Source organism: Fusarium redolens (genome assembly GCF_020744475.1).
Source record: "Fusarium redolens strain MPI-CAGE-AT-0023 chromosome Unknown BKA55scaffold_45, whole genome shotgun sequence".
Classification (NCBI taxonomy): Eukaryota; Fungi; Ascomycota; class Sordariomycetes; order Hypocreales; family Nectriaceae; genus Fusarium; species Fusarium redolens.
Genome location: NW_025763708.1, coordinates 1 through 14,312, shown reverse-complemented (window position 1 = coordinate 14,312; position 14,312 = coordinate 1). Strand labels below are relative to the sequence as shown.

The following is a 14,312-nucleotide window of genomic DNA, read 5'->3' as shown; positions in this document are numbered from 1 at the left end:
TGAGTTTCATTTACTTCTATAGGGGTAGCACAGGCGGGTAACGGGCCCAGATTCTGGAACGGGGCCCGTTCCGAGAAGCCAAAATGACCAGGGGTAGATTCCCCGATAGGATTGGCTCAAAAGCTGGAACGGGGCACGCTCTAGGACACGATACTAGAGGAGGTGAGTGACAAGCTCTTGATTTGATTGTAGTCCGACGCCAAATTGACACGAAACGAGCGCGAAACGAGCGCGCTTGGGACAGACCACCAATGCTGTGTCACGCGTTTTGGCTCAAGTTGATTCAAGCCTAATCAACCGGGCAACTGAATTGGTTGGTTGCCAAGCATAGCGTGCCGGATCTCGGTTGGGTTGCACCGTCAGACGGCCTGACCAGGCCCGACTATGAATACATCAGCCCTTTTTCCGCCTCATCTCTCATCACCCGGTCGCAATCGTCTGCAAAATGTCCAGCCAAGAAGCCACACTATACACAACGTCGTCGGGTTCAATCTCGTCTGCCCCGGGATCAACGTCGCCGGCACCGGCCACTGCCCGCCGGCGCCCGATCCCCCGCAAGGGCCACACCAAGTCGCGCGCCGGGTGCACTAACTGCAAAAAACGTAAGGTTAAGTGTGACGAGGTGATCCCGGAGTGCGGGCCGTGCCGGCGTCTCGGCCTGGGGTGCGAATATTCGAGGGCGGGCCGCGATGCTGTAGCAGTGACGAGAGCGGCACCTCCGGCCCCGACCAGAGCGCTGCCAGCGCCCGGCACCTTTAGCATGGCGGACCTGCGCTTCTTCCAGCACTTTCTCGTCTGCGCGTACCCGCCACTGCCCATCGGCGGGTGGTCCGTCTGGCAGCTTGTGTCGCAAATGTCACACGAGGTGAGCCTGCCGCCGCTGTATTCGAGTCCCGCGTCCTGACCCAGCAGCACGACTTTCTGGCGCACGCGATGCTCGGCCTCGGGGCGTCGCACCTCAGCGTGCTGGGGCCGACAAGATACGTCCAGGACGCGCTGCAGCACCGCGTCGTCGCCATCAAGCGCCTCAACGAGTTCCTCGCGCGCGGGCAGCATTCGGTGTCCGATGCCGTCGCCGCGTTTGCGGCCATCCTGGTGCTGACCTACCAGGCGGCGCACATGCCCGATGGGCTGTACGACTTTCTCACCATGATGCGAGGGTGTAAGTCTTGTCCCGTCCCTGATTGTTCTAGGCTGACATGGCAGGCTTCCTCGTGGGACCGATGATCGGGGAGGAGTTTCGGTCCTCGGTGTTTCAGACGATTGAGCGCGAGTGGTACGTCGAGCGCGCCGTCGAGCTCGTGACACCGGAGGCGCACCACTTCCACGAACGGGGTCTGGCGGACGGCTTCTGTGCGAGCCTCGAGCAGTTGGGGCGGCTGTTACAGAGCGTCGCCGAGGTGGAGTACCTAGCTCTGATGCGGCGGATTGCCTCGTCCGTGGGCGACGACTTGGCCGAGAGTATGTCTCGTGGTCACACGTGGTCTTCGAGGTCTCCGCTAACAACGTCAGGCTACCGGCAGCACACCTTCCTGTACGAGAAGCTTGGCCACCTCACGGCCAACGAGTACGCCTCGTTCGTAAACCCGGGTAACCACGTCTCGCGGCTTATCATCATGCACATGCTGGTGCTGGACTGCATCATGGCCGGGCGTCTCGAGGGGAGCGACGAGAAGCGGCGGCCTGTGACGGCGACGCTGCACGACTACGACTCCCGCAACATCATGGTCTGCGTCTGGGTTGGGAACATTTACGCGAACCTGCCGCGGGAGCTGCGGCAGTACGCGGAGTGGCCGGCGCGGTTTGCGCGCGACTTGATGAACTTGATTGACGCTGACACGAGCTGCTAGCGGGAGGGAGGGATGGCCGAGATGCTCGGCTACGGCGTTCTACTGTCTCCTTATCGCTAAGGGCCGGCCAGGCTGGCGAAACCAGCGCTTTTTGCCTGTGCGCCCCACACTCTTATCCGACCGCACCTTTATGGGCGCCGCGCGTTCATTGCCCAGATATCGACTTGTATGCCAGACGCAAGAGACGGAAATCCACGCTCGAATACACGAAATAAATGAGCGGCTCCGGCTTCAACCAGCAGCTTATCCAGCAGGGGGACGGTCTAATATTCCGAGTCACACAGCAGACGATAACTAGGTGGATGGCAGGGTCTCGAAGTTAGAGGAGCGCGAGGCGGAATTAATGCGACGCGATGGTACCACCGCACAGCTTACAGCCACGGTAGTAACTGTATTTCGGCGCCGTACTGACGCTTCAACAAGGCTGGAAGATAGCGAGAGTGTCGTGGAACGGATATAGTGGATGTAGTGGATTAAGGGATGAGTTTATTACGCCAGCGCCTGCAGTTATTCACCTTTTGGATGTCGTCTCCGAAAGCCCAGCGAAGAGCGAGTGACTCTTCTTCATTCGGAGAGTGTCTAGCCACGGAAATGACGCCAAAACATTGCTCGTGAAATCGTGGTTTTCTTCGTCTTCGAAAGGGGTGTCAGGCGGTCAGATTCGGTTTTGAAGAGCGGCCGGAATTGAAGATGGCATCAGAGAGTCGGGTTAGATGGGGAGTAACAAGGCAAGAATTAGGCGAGGCTATCGTAGATATCAAGTTCTTGGTCGGCGTCAAAATCGGGTGGCAGATGAGGCAAACGGAGGAGAGGGAAGACGCACAGGTGGGCAAACGCGCGGAGCTGAACCAAAGGGACTCCGATCAACGCCGGGATAAGGGGCACTTGCCGCAAAGAACATCGGATGATCTCCAGGTATTGTGATAGCAGACTAAAGCGGGAACCTTCACTTTTCAACTACGCAGCGAACAATGGCAACTCTACATGCTACGCATCGGTCTGCGTCCCGTCGAAACCGATGTATGCAACTGTGACCGGCATTCGCGGGCTGCGGAGCTGATTCCGCCGCCGACGCCCGCTGGGACGAAAGCTCTGGCTCCGAATCGGTGTCTATGTTGTCCCATTTGGAATAATCGATAGGAGTAATGCGATATGACCAGCGAGTTAAATTAATTGGCTCTATTAATCCGATCCATGAAGAGTTGCAAAAACACATAGCCCGATGGCACAATGAGACGGCGGGCTTAGACCCAGATTTCAACTCCAACCTATCCTCTGCTCAACTCCAGTTCCGTTCCCCAAGGCATTGGCGGTCCCCACAGGGGGCGGCTGCCTTTAAGATAATAGCCTCTCCTCAGCCGTAAGCTTGCCGCCCACACAGCCTCAATGGGACCCCGGTATTGCGAAATACGGCGGCCTTGGCAACTGGAAGAATGCGATCGGAAATGACGAATAACTTCGCACGCCAATACCGAAAGTGAGAATCCGATCGGAATCGGATATGACGAATTCTTCGCCACACCAATACCGAAAGCGCTGGCAACAGCCCATGCACCGGGCTTCATTATCCTGGCGCTCTACGCTACGAAAGTACCGAAGCTAAGCCCGCCCTGCGCTTTTGTGAGGCTAGCAACGCAATGTGGCCTAGCTGCAATCTGTACGTGAGCCAGCAAGTACGTAGACGCCTGACGAGCCCATATTTCTCGCGCGTGAACCACTCCACACGGCGACCAGGTGGTGGGCCTTGCACGTATCGGACGAGAGGACTCGAAGGCCTTGCTCCTGTCGTATCGCGTTCCTGACCCAGTACAGCCAGAACGAGATGATATGCTACAGCGACGTCGGTAGTCAATAGGTGGCTTATAGGCCCTAGTGAGACAAGGTGTGGGGGCAATACTGTTCGCTAGACTTAAATAGAGACAGTTTACAGTCCGGGTAAGTATTTATACAAAGCTCCCACCCGTGAGCTTCAGTAACAGGACACCCGTTGGACATTGTCGGCAAGCACTTATCTAACCTCGAAAACACCAACATTGGCAAAGTAAGCCTGCACAGTATTCCTGGTCATACCATGATGTTGCGAAAAACCCTCATCGCAGCAACATTGCCAGGCCTTGCGCTCGCCTCCTTCGACTGCCGGCCTCCAGGACCAATCGTTCCGCGGCCTACAGATATCGCCTCCCATCCCGCCTTTGCTCTTGCCTCGTCTGAGCTTAACAAAGTCCTCCAACTAGCCACCTCTAGAGAGATTGAGGCGGGTTGGCCAGTCGATGACACGTCCTTTTCGGTCGGTATCATCTCTTGGGACCAGCCAGACAAGGCGGTTCCCGTGTGGGAGTACCATTACCTAGCGCCGAACACCGTGAACGGGACCAAGGAAGTGACCCGAGACTCACAGTATCTCATAGGCTCGGTATCCAAGGTGATTTCGGACTATATCTTGCTCAGGAGCGGTCTCTCTCTCGATGACCCTATCACCAAGTACATCCCGGTGTTGAAGAACAATTCGAGTGTGATTGATTGGGGCACCATTACATTGCGGCACTTGGCCAGTGGGCTCGCAGGCATACCACAATACTGTACGTTTTTCTTCCTCCTGTGCCTATCCGAACAAAATATTCGATATTGATGTGGCATAGATGGGGTCTTTGAGCTCTACTCCCTCAAGGAATACTACGAGTCTCTCGGTTTTCCGCAGCTGGAGGATGAGGACTATGAGCCGTGCGGTGTCATTGGTTTAAACGAGCCCTGTTCTGAACAACGTACATTCCTTCCCCCATCTTGACGACCACCACAAGCTGCGAGAGCTCATATCTAACTTGATGTGCTCACAGAACTTTTCGAAGCCTTGCTGGACATTTATCCTGTTGCGAAACCGGCGAGCCGCCCATTCTACTCCACTATTTCTTTTCACATCTTCATTCGCGCCATCCAGGAAGCCACGGGCAAGAATTATACCCAGCTCGTAAAAGAGCTTGTCACGGAGCGCTTAGCAATGTCCGGCACACTAGAAAGTCCTGGCAGCGACGCGAGGGCCGTCATCCCTCCTGTTGAGAACTTCTGGGGCAAGTCCTACAGCTACTATTCTGCGTAAGTTCATACGCTCTGTCTCCTTTGCCCTACAGCATCCAAGTTCTCACGTTGCTTGTTGATAACTAGTGGCGCTGGTCTTGTCTCAACCTTGTCGGACTTGTCGGTATTCTTCCACGGCATCCTTGATCGTTCCATCCTCGACACTGAGGCCGATGTTCTCGCATGGCTCAAGCCTAGTTCCTCCACCGGGTCTCCCTATGCACTTGTCGGCATGCCATGGGAGATCTATCGCACGCAGACTCTGACACCTAGGCACCCCCATACCATCGACCTTTATGCCAAGGGTGGTGCTGCGCAAGGGTACAGGTCCCAGGTTGCCGTCATTGATGAGTACGGAGTCGCCATTGTATTGCTCACAGCTGGGCCTCCGACAGCGGCCAACTTTATCTACAACGCCGTGCTCGAGACACTAGTCCCGGCCATCGACGAAGCCGCACGAGATCAAGGATTAGCGTACACGGGAACCTTCGTTGACAACCCGAGCAAGTCAGACGCGGCGATCACCGTCACCATCAGCCAAGACGTGAATTCGACGATCCTTGCGGGACTCGAATACAACGGGACGGACATGATGGCGTCGTACCGCGAGATCTTCTACAGAAATATTGGTGAAACGCTCGACATGCTACCTACCGTGGCCCGAATCTACCCGCTCGATATCATTACGAACTCCACTACCAAGCAAGATAACGGATACGAGAAGAAGGTCCTGCGGGAGGAGTGGCGCATTGACTGGGATCTGGTAACCAACACGGCCACAGAGCTGCCCGGTGCGGGTGTCAGCATGAATGATTGTCTCTACTGGGTAGCGGGTGACTGGACCTACTACGGAAATGAGTCTCTTGATCGGCTGGTGTTTGTGAGGGATGCCTTGACAAGAGAAGTTCTGGGGGTAGACATTCCGATCTTGAGGAGCGGTTTCTTGGGAAAGACTAAACTATTGTAAGTCGCAATAGCATGTGCGTTGTGTCGATCTTGGGGCCAGAATGCGATGCATATGGAAGAGCTGTTGGGAGCGCCAACACATACACCTGGCATCGGCTGTACAGCTAAGAGGCTTAAGCGGATTGGAAACTATACGACTAAACAGTCATCTTAACGTTCGTCGAGACGTGCTTCTCGCCACCACATGTCATTGGATGTGGGGGTGGTGACCGTTCAGTCGGCATTGCAACCTGACAGAGCTTCATCTTGACGGATCAATGTGGCAGATCACTGTTTAGGGTACTCGGGTAGGGCCTTGAGACCGGCCCCCCTTAGCCTAACCCATTCCACACGTGGAGCCTGAGGGTCAGGCACGGGGGGTACGGTGACTAGGAAAAGGGTCGGTTGACTAGGGAAATTAAGCTACCTCATTTTTATATGTGCGCCCCACCAAATTAGATGTACTTCCTTTGCCACGGATAACTACATGATTGTGACCGGACCAACCCCTCCATTTGCAACCCCCACCAAAAATGCATATTGCCAAAACACCAAGCAACCATCACGACTATTCGGTATTTTCTTCATCCTTTGGGATAACGAACTCGCCCTAACTGACTTCAATAGTATCCCCAATGACTATTTCTTCATTATCATCATCATATTCATCATCTTCATCCATTTCCTCATCATCTTCAACGATTTCTAAGCCGTCAGCTTCCAACGACATCTTCTTCCGATTAGAGCGGCGTTTTTCCTCGTCACTGACAATAAATTCCAACGCCTCCTTCACGATATTGAAGTCATAGTCAAATGGAAGAAGGAATTGGGGATTCCAGTGAAAGATAAATACTCTAGGGGCTTCCCGACTTTCTGATTTCTTTGCATTAGTCGCTTTCACCTTGGAATCTTTGCTTTTAGCCAGAAGCTCGCGGTGAAGCCGGTATCTTGACCCTATCACCGCCGTCGACCGTATACAATCTTGGTGTTGTTTTTTTATATAAAATTCGGCCGCTGTGAATAGCTTCCTTTTCTGAGAATAAGTCGGCTGGCTGCTGTATAGATCAGCAACCCGTAGATCCTTTAAAGAAGCCCTGAGCATCTTCCTGACCGCTGCAATCCATCGTCGTAAATACCCGACTTCAACCCTAACTTCTTTAGTGTGCATACGAGCTTCCTCGGCCGCCTGACCGGCCAGCCGGTTGTGCTGATCCTTTGCGACGCGAAGTCTGGCATCATATATAGTAATTGGCCCGTAATTTGCCAGTATGGTGGTCCCCTGATCCCGGGCAGACCTTCTAAGGTTCTTCTCCTTGAGACGGCGCATTTCCTGAGTCGCAGTAATCCCATTGACTGCGAGAGTTGTATGTGCTTTCTGCAGCTTCTCATTGACATGTGACACTGAGGGAGTCAGAGGCGTGCCCGAGGTTATTGAGCATTCGATCCTGAGGGCCACATATTCCTCGTACTGACGGATCTGCCGTAACTTGAGCTCCGGCGTGTTCATTTCGATCCAGTTGACGCACGGGGGTGGCGTTGACATCAATCGAATCTCCTGGTCGTGACGATTCGAATGGTGTATCTCATGAGGCGGCGTAACGCCGTCTTCCTCACTCATTTCGGAGTTGCTATCGCTGCTGTGGGTGGAAGAGGACCCTCGTGAGATATAGCCGGGTAACGACTCTTCAGCTACCTCCAAAGATAGTGATGATAAGGGATTTATCATACGGGCTAGTACAACCTCAGGATCGAAGGGATAGATGCCGGTCTTTTGCCAAGATGAGATGATAGTGCTTCTCTTAGTAGTACGGGCGCGTACCTCCTGTAAATGGAACAAAAAGTCAGCTTTATTGAAGTCTGTAGCGCCATCTGCAATCTCACGAAGAAGGATTTCCTGATGCCAATGCTTGTATACACAGAATAGCCCTACATCTAGCGGTTGAAGGATATGTGTCAAGTGAGGCGGGAAAGGGAACAACACCACGCCTGCATCTTGGGCTTTTTGGAAAAGCTCTTTGGTAAAATGATTCTCACAACCGTCTAGTAATAGTGTTCTTTTTCCCGGACTCAAAGAAGTCCGGGAAAGCCGTTCAAAGTGGTCGAAGAATTCTAGCGCGGAGATATCATCGATATAGCCGTTTGGTGTTGTAACGATCGTTGTGCCCGGTTCAAGGCGGTTGTCAACCCACCGAGACGGCAGCTGTACGCCCGGCATGATGATAAACGATGGAATAACCCGTCCTTTTGCTGATATAGACTCAATGATCGTGACGCTTATTGTCTCGTGTGCATCAGTCAAGATAGGCTTGTCGATTTCCCCAAAAGTCCACAGGAACATCCCATTTTTAAGATAACCGATCTGGAAGCCTGTCTCATCGATGTTCCACACATCCTCGTAATCTATGCCTTTTTCCGCGTAATCATGCCACTTGCGAAACCACTCTTCGACGTTGGCTCGGTCTGCCATCGCCTTTCTTTGCACTGCGATGGTTGAACTCTTCTTTCTATGAAGAATAGAGGAATATCTTCTTAGAAAACGTCTTGCCCAGTATCTAGAAGCCGTTGGAAGTCGGTCAGTTGCTTTTAGAATTGAATTAGCATACTGTCGAAGAGTACGCATCTGTATATGATGTCCCTGAGTGACGCGGCGCCAGCACCAAGCGAGGATCGCCTTCTCTTCTTCCGGCGAAAAAAGCGTGAAGTTGCCGCCATTTTGAGAGACAGGATGTTTTCCTTTTTGTCGAGAAAGCAACCTTTTATATGGTACCCTCCATGCCTTAGCAGCTTTAACAGCTGAGGAGTAATATCCTTCCCTTAGAAGCTCGACAGCCGCGACAGTACGCGTCTCAAGGTTATGAGCTGTATATCGCAAGACATTAGGGTTTCCGGTGTCAGAATTGATATATTTTTGTACTGCAGTAAGAGCCGGTTCAGGGCTTTTGATTGATGTATCCATCGTCTCAATTGAATAGAAATTGCAATTATCATGACTGAATAAAGTAATTACCTTGTTGGTGTTGAGGACGTTGAGTGGTGATTTCGTTGCGATGTTTGTGAGGGGTAATGACATATCGCGGGCATCATCAGTGCAGTAAAGAGGGACAATTCAACTAAAGGAGTGACTTATTTTTTTGGTGGGGCTACATACAAAAATGAGGTATCTAATTTATTCCCCAGTCACCCGCCCCTTTCCCTAGTCAGCCTACCCCCCGTGCTTGACGCACGGGCACCTACGGTGGAAAGGAAAGCACGGGGGGTCGGTCTCTAGACCCTACCCGAGTACGGGGTAAGGAAGCTAGACTGCTAGTGGGACATTATCAAGACTAGTCCCATTCTAGTCTAAATTTGGTTGTCGTTTATCTCTATACTACTTATACAATTTCTATTTACATTTTGTCTCGGTGCTAAGAACATTGCATTTTAGGTATTTATTATCGTCTGCTACTTCTCGGGAAGGCAGAGAATGTGAGGCATCATCGCCACACAGGCTGAAGACGATCTCGAGGCCCTGTTGCGCGTGGAATAGCCATCAGATCAGTCCTGTTTCTCCCCAAATGCTCACCGCTAGCGACGCTCTCAGTGTGCTGCAACAAGACGCCCATTGACGGGGGAAAAGTGTCGCAATTTGGACATGTCAATTGGCGTCGTCATCTTGTGCCCATATTAGTTCGCATATCTGCTCCATGATCGCAGCCTCTTCCCATACTATCAAGGGTTAGTCCTACTCCAGTTTGCGAATCGTGCCACTTACACGCTCCAAAATAAACGGCAGTGGCACCAGCATGAGGGATATGAATCCCAGTGTGCTCGACGCCCATCCGATGCCCAGATTCTGCAGCATGCGCGGCGCAGCCAGAGGCAGCGCGCCACCAAACGAGCTCCGAAAGAAGGTGTTGCCTGCAAAGACACCAGCAACGTGCTGTGGGTACGACTCGCCGAGGTAGTTGAGGATGGACTGGAAGGTGAGATAGAAGCCGGGGGCGAAGAAGCCAGAACCGATAATGGGGACGATCCAGTGGATGCTATAACGTTATTTTCAGCATTCTTCTCCGTAGTCCTTGGAAGAAGTATTGGGTGCGTACCTTTCGCGAGATGTCCATGCAAAGACGAAGAGGCAGATGGGGATGCAGACGGCACCGACTTGGCCGGGCCGGAGGCGGTCTTCAGGCTGTACAATGGTCTCAGGGTCGGCGACTCGGGGTTGGTAGACGAAGTAGAGCCAGAGAAGGTATGCTGAGACCGAGAGTACGGCGCCGACGAGGATGCCAAAGAAAGTAACTGTCACGTTAGAAAACCAGTAGTTGCGTTTAGAAACCGAAACATTACTTACGCGCCTGTTGTGTCGCATCGAAGCGGTATATGCCTCCGAAAACTACACCGTTGTCAGCATCACGGTCACAGTTACCGGTAATATGATTTAACCGTAGGCTCACCAAACGGAAAGAGCTCAAACCACAGATACAAAATGCCATAAATGAGCATCGTGTGTATGTTGACAAACAAGATGACGGGATCCATGCAGGAGAGCTTAAAGTCGTCGACTGTCTGGCGTGCGACACCGAGGAAAAAGCTTCGCAATGAATGATGTTTGCCCTGCGTATTTTCCTGCTGCAGGCGACATGCTCGGCGGTGCTGAATATTGGCCATGAGTGTTTCGGGCAGGAAGAAGAAGATGAAGATGGTCGTAAACCCGGTGATGCCAGCAAGAAGCCAGAGCGTCGCCGTCCATGTTTTCCAGCGGGTACTAGACCAAGTCAGCGCGAGTCCCGAGACAACCTTGGTGCTTGTCACATACACAGCCAAGGTTCCAAAGATCTATGGAAGTCAGTGTGAAGCAAGATGGTGGATATGAGAGAGGACTTACTGGGCCTAGAATCGGCCCACAAACACCACTGACGGCGTAAAATGCAATGGCATACGGGACCTCGGGCGGGCCATATATCTCCATCAATGTGGCGCCGCCGACGCTTATGGGGGCACTGCCGACGAAACCACCGACGAAGCGGAGCGCTAATATTGTAGAAACATTCTTGGCCAGGGCTGTCCCAATGTTGATAAGGCAGAATGCTAGTGATCCGAGAACGTAGACGGGCGAGCGTCCTATGGACGGTAGGTTGGAGAGGGGCGACAGCTGCAACGTCTAGTTAGCTCGGACTCCTGGTATGATTGGGGACACATACAATGAGGGGGCCGATGCCATATGCAATAACAAACAGGGACAGTCCCAGCGTGCCCTGGCTTGCGTTCGCGCCGAGTTTCTCCTCGATCAGCGGAATACTCGGCGTGAAGATGGCCGACGCTGCGTAGAAGCTAAAGTTGAGGAGCATCACGTCTGCCATGACAAAAGACTTCACTAGGGTCGGCCAATTTCTAGGCCGGTCGAGGTCTCCAGCATGCTGGCCTGTCGAGTCCTGAAGCTCGATGGAAGACTCTTTATTGGTTAAATCACGATGATGAGGAAAAGCCTTGTCTTTGGTGAGGTAGTTGGCGGTGCGACCAAACAGGCTCTCACTGAGTAGAATGTCCATTTTTGCAAGTCGATAAATGAGATTGTCCGGTAATGTAACACATCTCAGCTGTGGTGAAAACGTGTTTAAATACTCGAATATTCGCATAGCGCGAACGGGCTTACGACCTTACGGAGGAGTTCCGAACCACTTAATTTGACAAAGCTTTCTCGGTCTACCGTATGAGTCGGAGTCCCGTGACAATGTGGATCACAACGACATTTTGTACCCGGAATTCCGAAGAGGTGGCAACTTAACCCCGCCATCAATCGGAATTTCAACCATTCTCAACACGATGGCCCCGACACGGACACAGAGGCCTACTCCGTCGCGCAAAAAGTCGTGTCTGCCGTGTGCAAGGTCCAAGGTCCGTTGCGACCTTGAACGTCCGTCGTGCGCGCGATGCGTTGCATCGAATCGCCCCTGCCGATACGCAACGGCCGATGGTCCTTCATCACCGGCCGCGCCTCGACATGTCGTCGCGCCGACGAGCAACGCAACATCCGCATCTCTGTCGCCGATCTTTACGGGTCCGGCAGAAGCAGACTATGTGGAACCGTGTGTGACACGTCAAACTCCGGCCCCGACGCAGGACGTAACACCCCAGACTTGCCATCTGATCTCGTTGAACTTCTCACACCTGGACCTTGTACCGCTTGCTGATGCAGATCAAGTTCGCGACCGGTGGTTGCGGCCATTTCTCGATGTCGGGGATCGAGTGCCCAAAGCGTTTCACCCATACACGCTGCAGTACATGAGCTGCGTACTGCGAACGTACCCCAAGCAGATGGCCGGAGACGACGTCCCCCCAATGATTCATCCCATGCAACTGTCGGACGGCACCCCGACAGCCCTAGCAAACTGCTACAGCTTGGTCCGCTTGTGGCATCATCGCGCAGATGGAAGCGAGGGTATCGTCGCGGAGACGGTTGGGCGGGAGATGGACAGGCTGGCGCAGCATGTGAGTCCATGTTATCCCACAATGTCACAGTCACTGATAATTCAGGACCCGAATGCCGGAAACGTTGATACTTTGATCGCTTTCCAGGCATACCTCGCCTACTCCATCATGGCGTACTTCTCTCCCATCTCAAGTAGTCCCCTTGTCAATAACGCCACCATGGTCACACTTGAAGAGATGGCTTTCCGGACCGCTCAGGGGGCCTCGTCTTGCACTCCGAACTAAACGGCACCCGCCCCTCATGGGAGTCGTGGATCGTCGCTTCGGTCAAGCGGAGGGCCATGTTTACGTTTTACCTCCTCAGCAGCGTGTACAATGCCGATAGCAACTTTCCCAACTTCCTCGCAGAGGAACTACAGGAAGTGTACGCGCCTGATTCGAAGCGAGTCTGGGAGGCAAGGAGTAGGCAGGAATGGGAGCGTGAGTACGCACGGCATCTGTCGCTATGGCCGGATGGGCCGCTAAAGATCTCCGAGCTGTGGCGATCGCCGGATACGGATCAACCGGCCGTCGACAGAGGATCGACCGGTGGGTGCAAGGTGCCGACGAGTTTGGCATGATGCTGTTTGCAGTCTGCGTGCACCTTCACGGATATTGATTGTCCCTAGAACCATGTCGGCCGTCCCGACCCTGCTCCACCTGATCGCAGCACCGCGTCGGAACTCCGGGTGGGGTTGTCCGGCGAGGTTTATTTAAATCAGCCCTGTCCTCACATACCACCCACTCTTCAGACACATGGGACGAAGTTAAAGCACTAAACAGAATGGCATTGAATCGGTCAGTTTACTCGACGGACCACTCCTCGTCCGTCCTGCGCACACACAGCTGGCGCACCGTGGCCAACTCGGCCAACTACCTCATCCCTCACCTTCGCCCGGATATGAAGATCCTCGACGTCGGGTGTGGCCCAGGCTCCATCACCATCGACCTCGCCCGCCTCGTCCCGCAGGGCCACGTTGCCGGAATTGAATACGTGCCAGATCCGCTTGACGGAGCCCGTGCCCTCGCCGCATCGCAGGGAGTCAACAATGTCTCATTCGATGTCGGCGACATCCACTCTCTCCCGTTCAACGATGATGCATTTGATGTCGTCCACGCCCATCAGGTCCTCCAGCATATTGCTGACCCTATTAAAGCACTAAAGGAGATGCGTCGCGTGACCAAACCCGGCGGACTGGTTGCCTGCCGAGAATCCGCCTCTATGACCTGGTATCCTGAGTCGAGCACGCTCGACAAGTGGTACAGAGTCACGGCCAAGATGGCTGCCGCCAAGGGCGGCAATCCCCATCCCGGCAGCCACATCCACGTCTGGGCGGAACAATCAGGGTTCGCCAAGGGCGACATCTCCAGGAGCGCCGGGTCGTGGTGCTTTAGCAGCGACGATGAGCGCGAGTATTGGGGCGGGTCGATGGGACAGCGGGCGAGGTCATCGGGGTTTGCGACAATGGCGGTGGAGGAGGGCTTCTCGACTGTAGAGGAGCTGGAGGAGGTACAGCAGGGATGGGATAAGTTTAGGGAGGATGGGGATGCTTGGTTTGGGCTGTTGCACGGTGAGATTTTGTGCAGGAAGTGATTCTTTCGCAAGGGTGGTGGCGGCCAACAGGTAGACTTAGATTCGATAAAGGGGCCGGTATGGCAGAAGGTGATGCGGGAGCCAAGCGTGCTCGACGTTGCTGGAGCGGGTATACACTCTGGCAGCAGGGCTAGAAATACATTATGGTGATTCCCATCATGGAGATTCCCATTTATAGTGCCGCTAATTACATATGCCCTACCCTGTACGAAGGAAACTCCCCCAATGGCAAGATATTCAGAAAAGGGTGCATGCACGCGGGCATTTAGTCACGGTGCACGGGCCCGGGCAAATAAAATACTACGTTAGCACGTTGAAAGCGCGACAAAAGTCAGCCTTCCGGCCACGAAATGATGGTGTTGAATATGTGCTGAAAGATTGAAGTGTCGCATATCAAGCCCTAG

The 14,312-nt window shown here is 53.5% G+C and overlaps 5 protein-coding genes across 5 annotated transcripts; 4 read left to right on the top strand and 1 right to left on the bottom strand.

The window, feature by feature from the left end:
* Positions 1–445: 445 nt before the first annotated feature.
* BKA55DRAFT_531232 (uncharacterized protein) lies at positions 446–1,850 on the top strand (the record flags this gene model as incomplete). Its single annotated transcript, XM_046189213.1, has 4 exons — positions 446–865; positions 910–1,162; positions 1,207–1,461; positions 1,513–1,850. 4 exons carry the CDS (start codon positions 446–448, stop codon positions 1,848–1,850), a joined length of 1,266 nt encoding a protein of 421 aa, XP_046040723.1.
* Positions 1,851–3,924: 2,074 nt separating this feature from the next.
* On the top strand, positions 3,925–5,889 carry BKA55DRAFT_547403 (beta-lactamase/transpeptidase-like protein; the record flags this gene model as incomplete). Its single annotated transcript, XM_046191020.1, has 4 exons — positions 3,925–4,429; positions 4,490–4,612; positions 4,685–4,940; positions 5,010–5,889. The coding sequence occupies 4 exons, from the start codon at positions 3,925–3,927 to the stop codon at positions 5,887–5,889; spliced, it is 1,764 nt and encodes a 587-aa protein (XP_046040722.1).
* Positions 5,890–9,530: 3,641 nt separating this feature from the next.
* BKA55DRAFT_723197 (major facilitator superfamily domain-containing protein) lies at positions 9,531–11,395 on the bottom strand (the record flags this gene model as incomplete). The annotated part of the gene is made up of 8 exons (XM_046201046.1): positions 9,531–9,572; positions 9,619–9,889; positions 9,950–10,145; positions 10,198–10,239; positions 10,301–10,611; positions 10,663–10,682; positions 10,732–10,998; positions 11,048–11,395. 8 exons carry the CDS (start codon positions 11,393–11,395, stop codon positions 9,531–9,533), a joined length of 1,497 nt encoding a protein of 498 aa, XP_046040721.1.
* A 188-nt stretch (positions 11,396–11,583) lies between these two features.
* BKA55DRAFT_668954 (uncharacterized protein) lies at positions 11,584–12,933 on the top strand (the record flags this gene model as incomplete). The annotated part of the gene is made up of 4 exons (XM_046197927.1): positions 11,584–12,335; positions 12,381–12,468; positions 12,534–12,755; positions 12,812–12,933. The coding sequence occupies exons 1-4, from the start codon at positions 11,670–11,672 to the stop codon at positions 12,931–12,933; spliced, it is 1,098 nt and encodes a 365-aa protein (XP_046040720.1). The 5' UTR covers positions 11,584–11,669.
* Positions 12,934–13,098: 165 nt separating this feature from the next.
* BKA55DRAFT_723190 (putative ubiE/COQ5 methyltransferase) lies at positions 13,099–14,006 on the top strand (the record flags this gene model as incomplete). Its single annotated transcript, XM_046201045.1, has 1 exon — positions 13,099–14,006. One exon carries the CDS (start codon positions 13,099–13,101, stop codon positions 13,906–13,908), a length of 810 nt encoding a protein of 269 aa, XP_046040719.1. The 3' UTR covers positions 13,909–14,006.
* Positions 14,007–14,312: the final 306 nt, after the last annotated feature.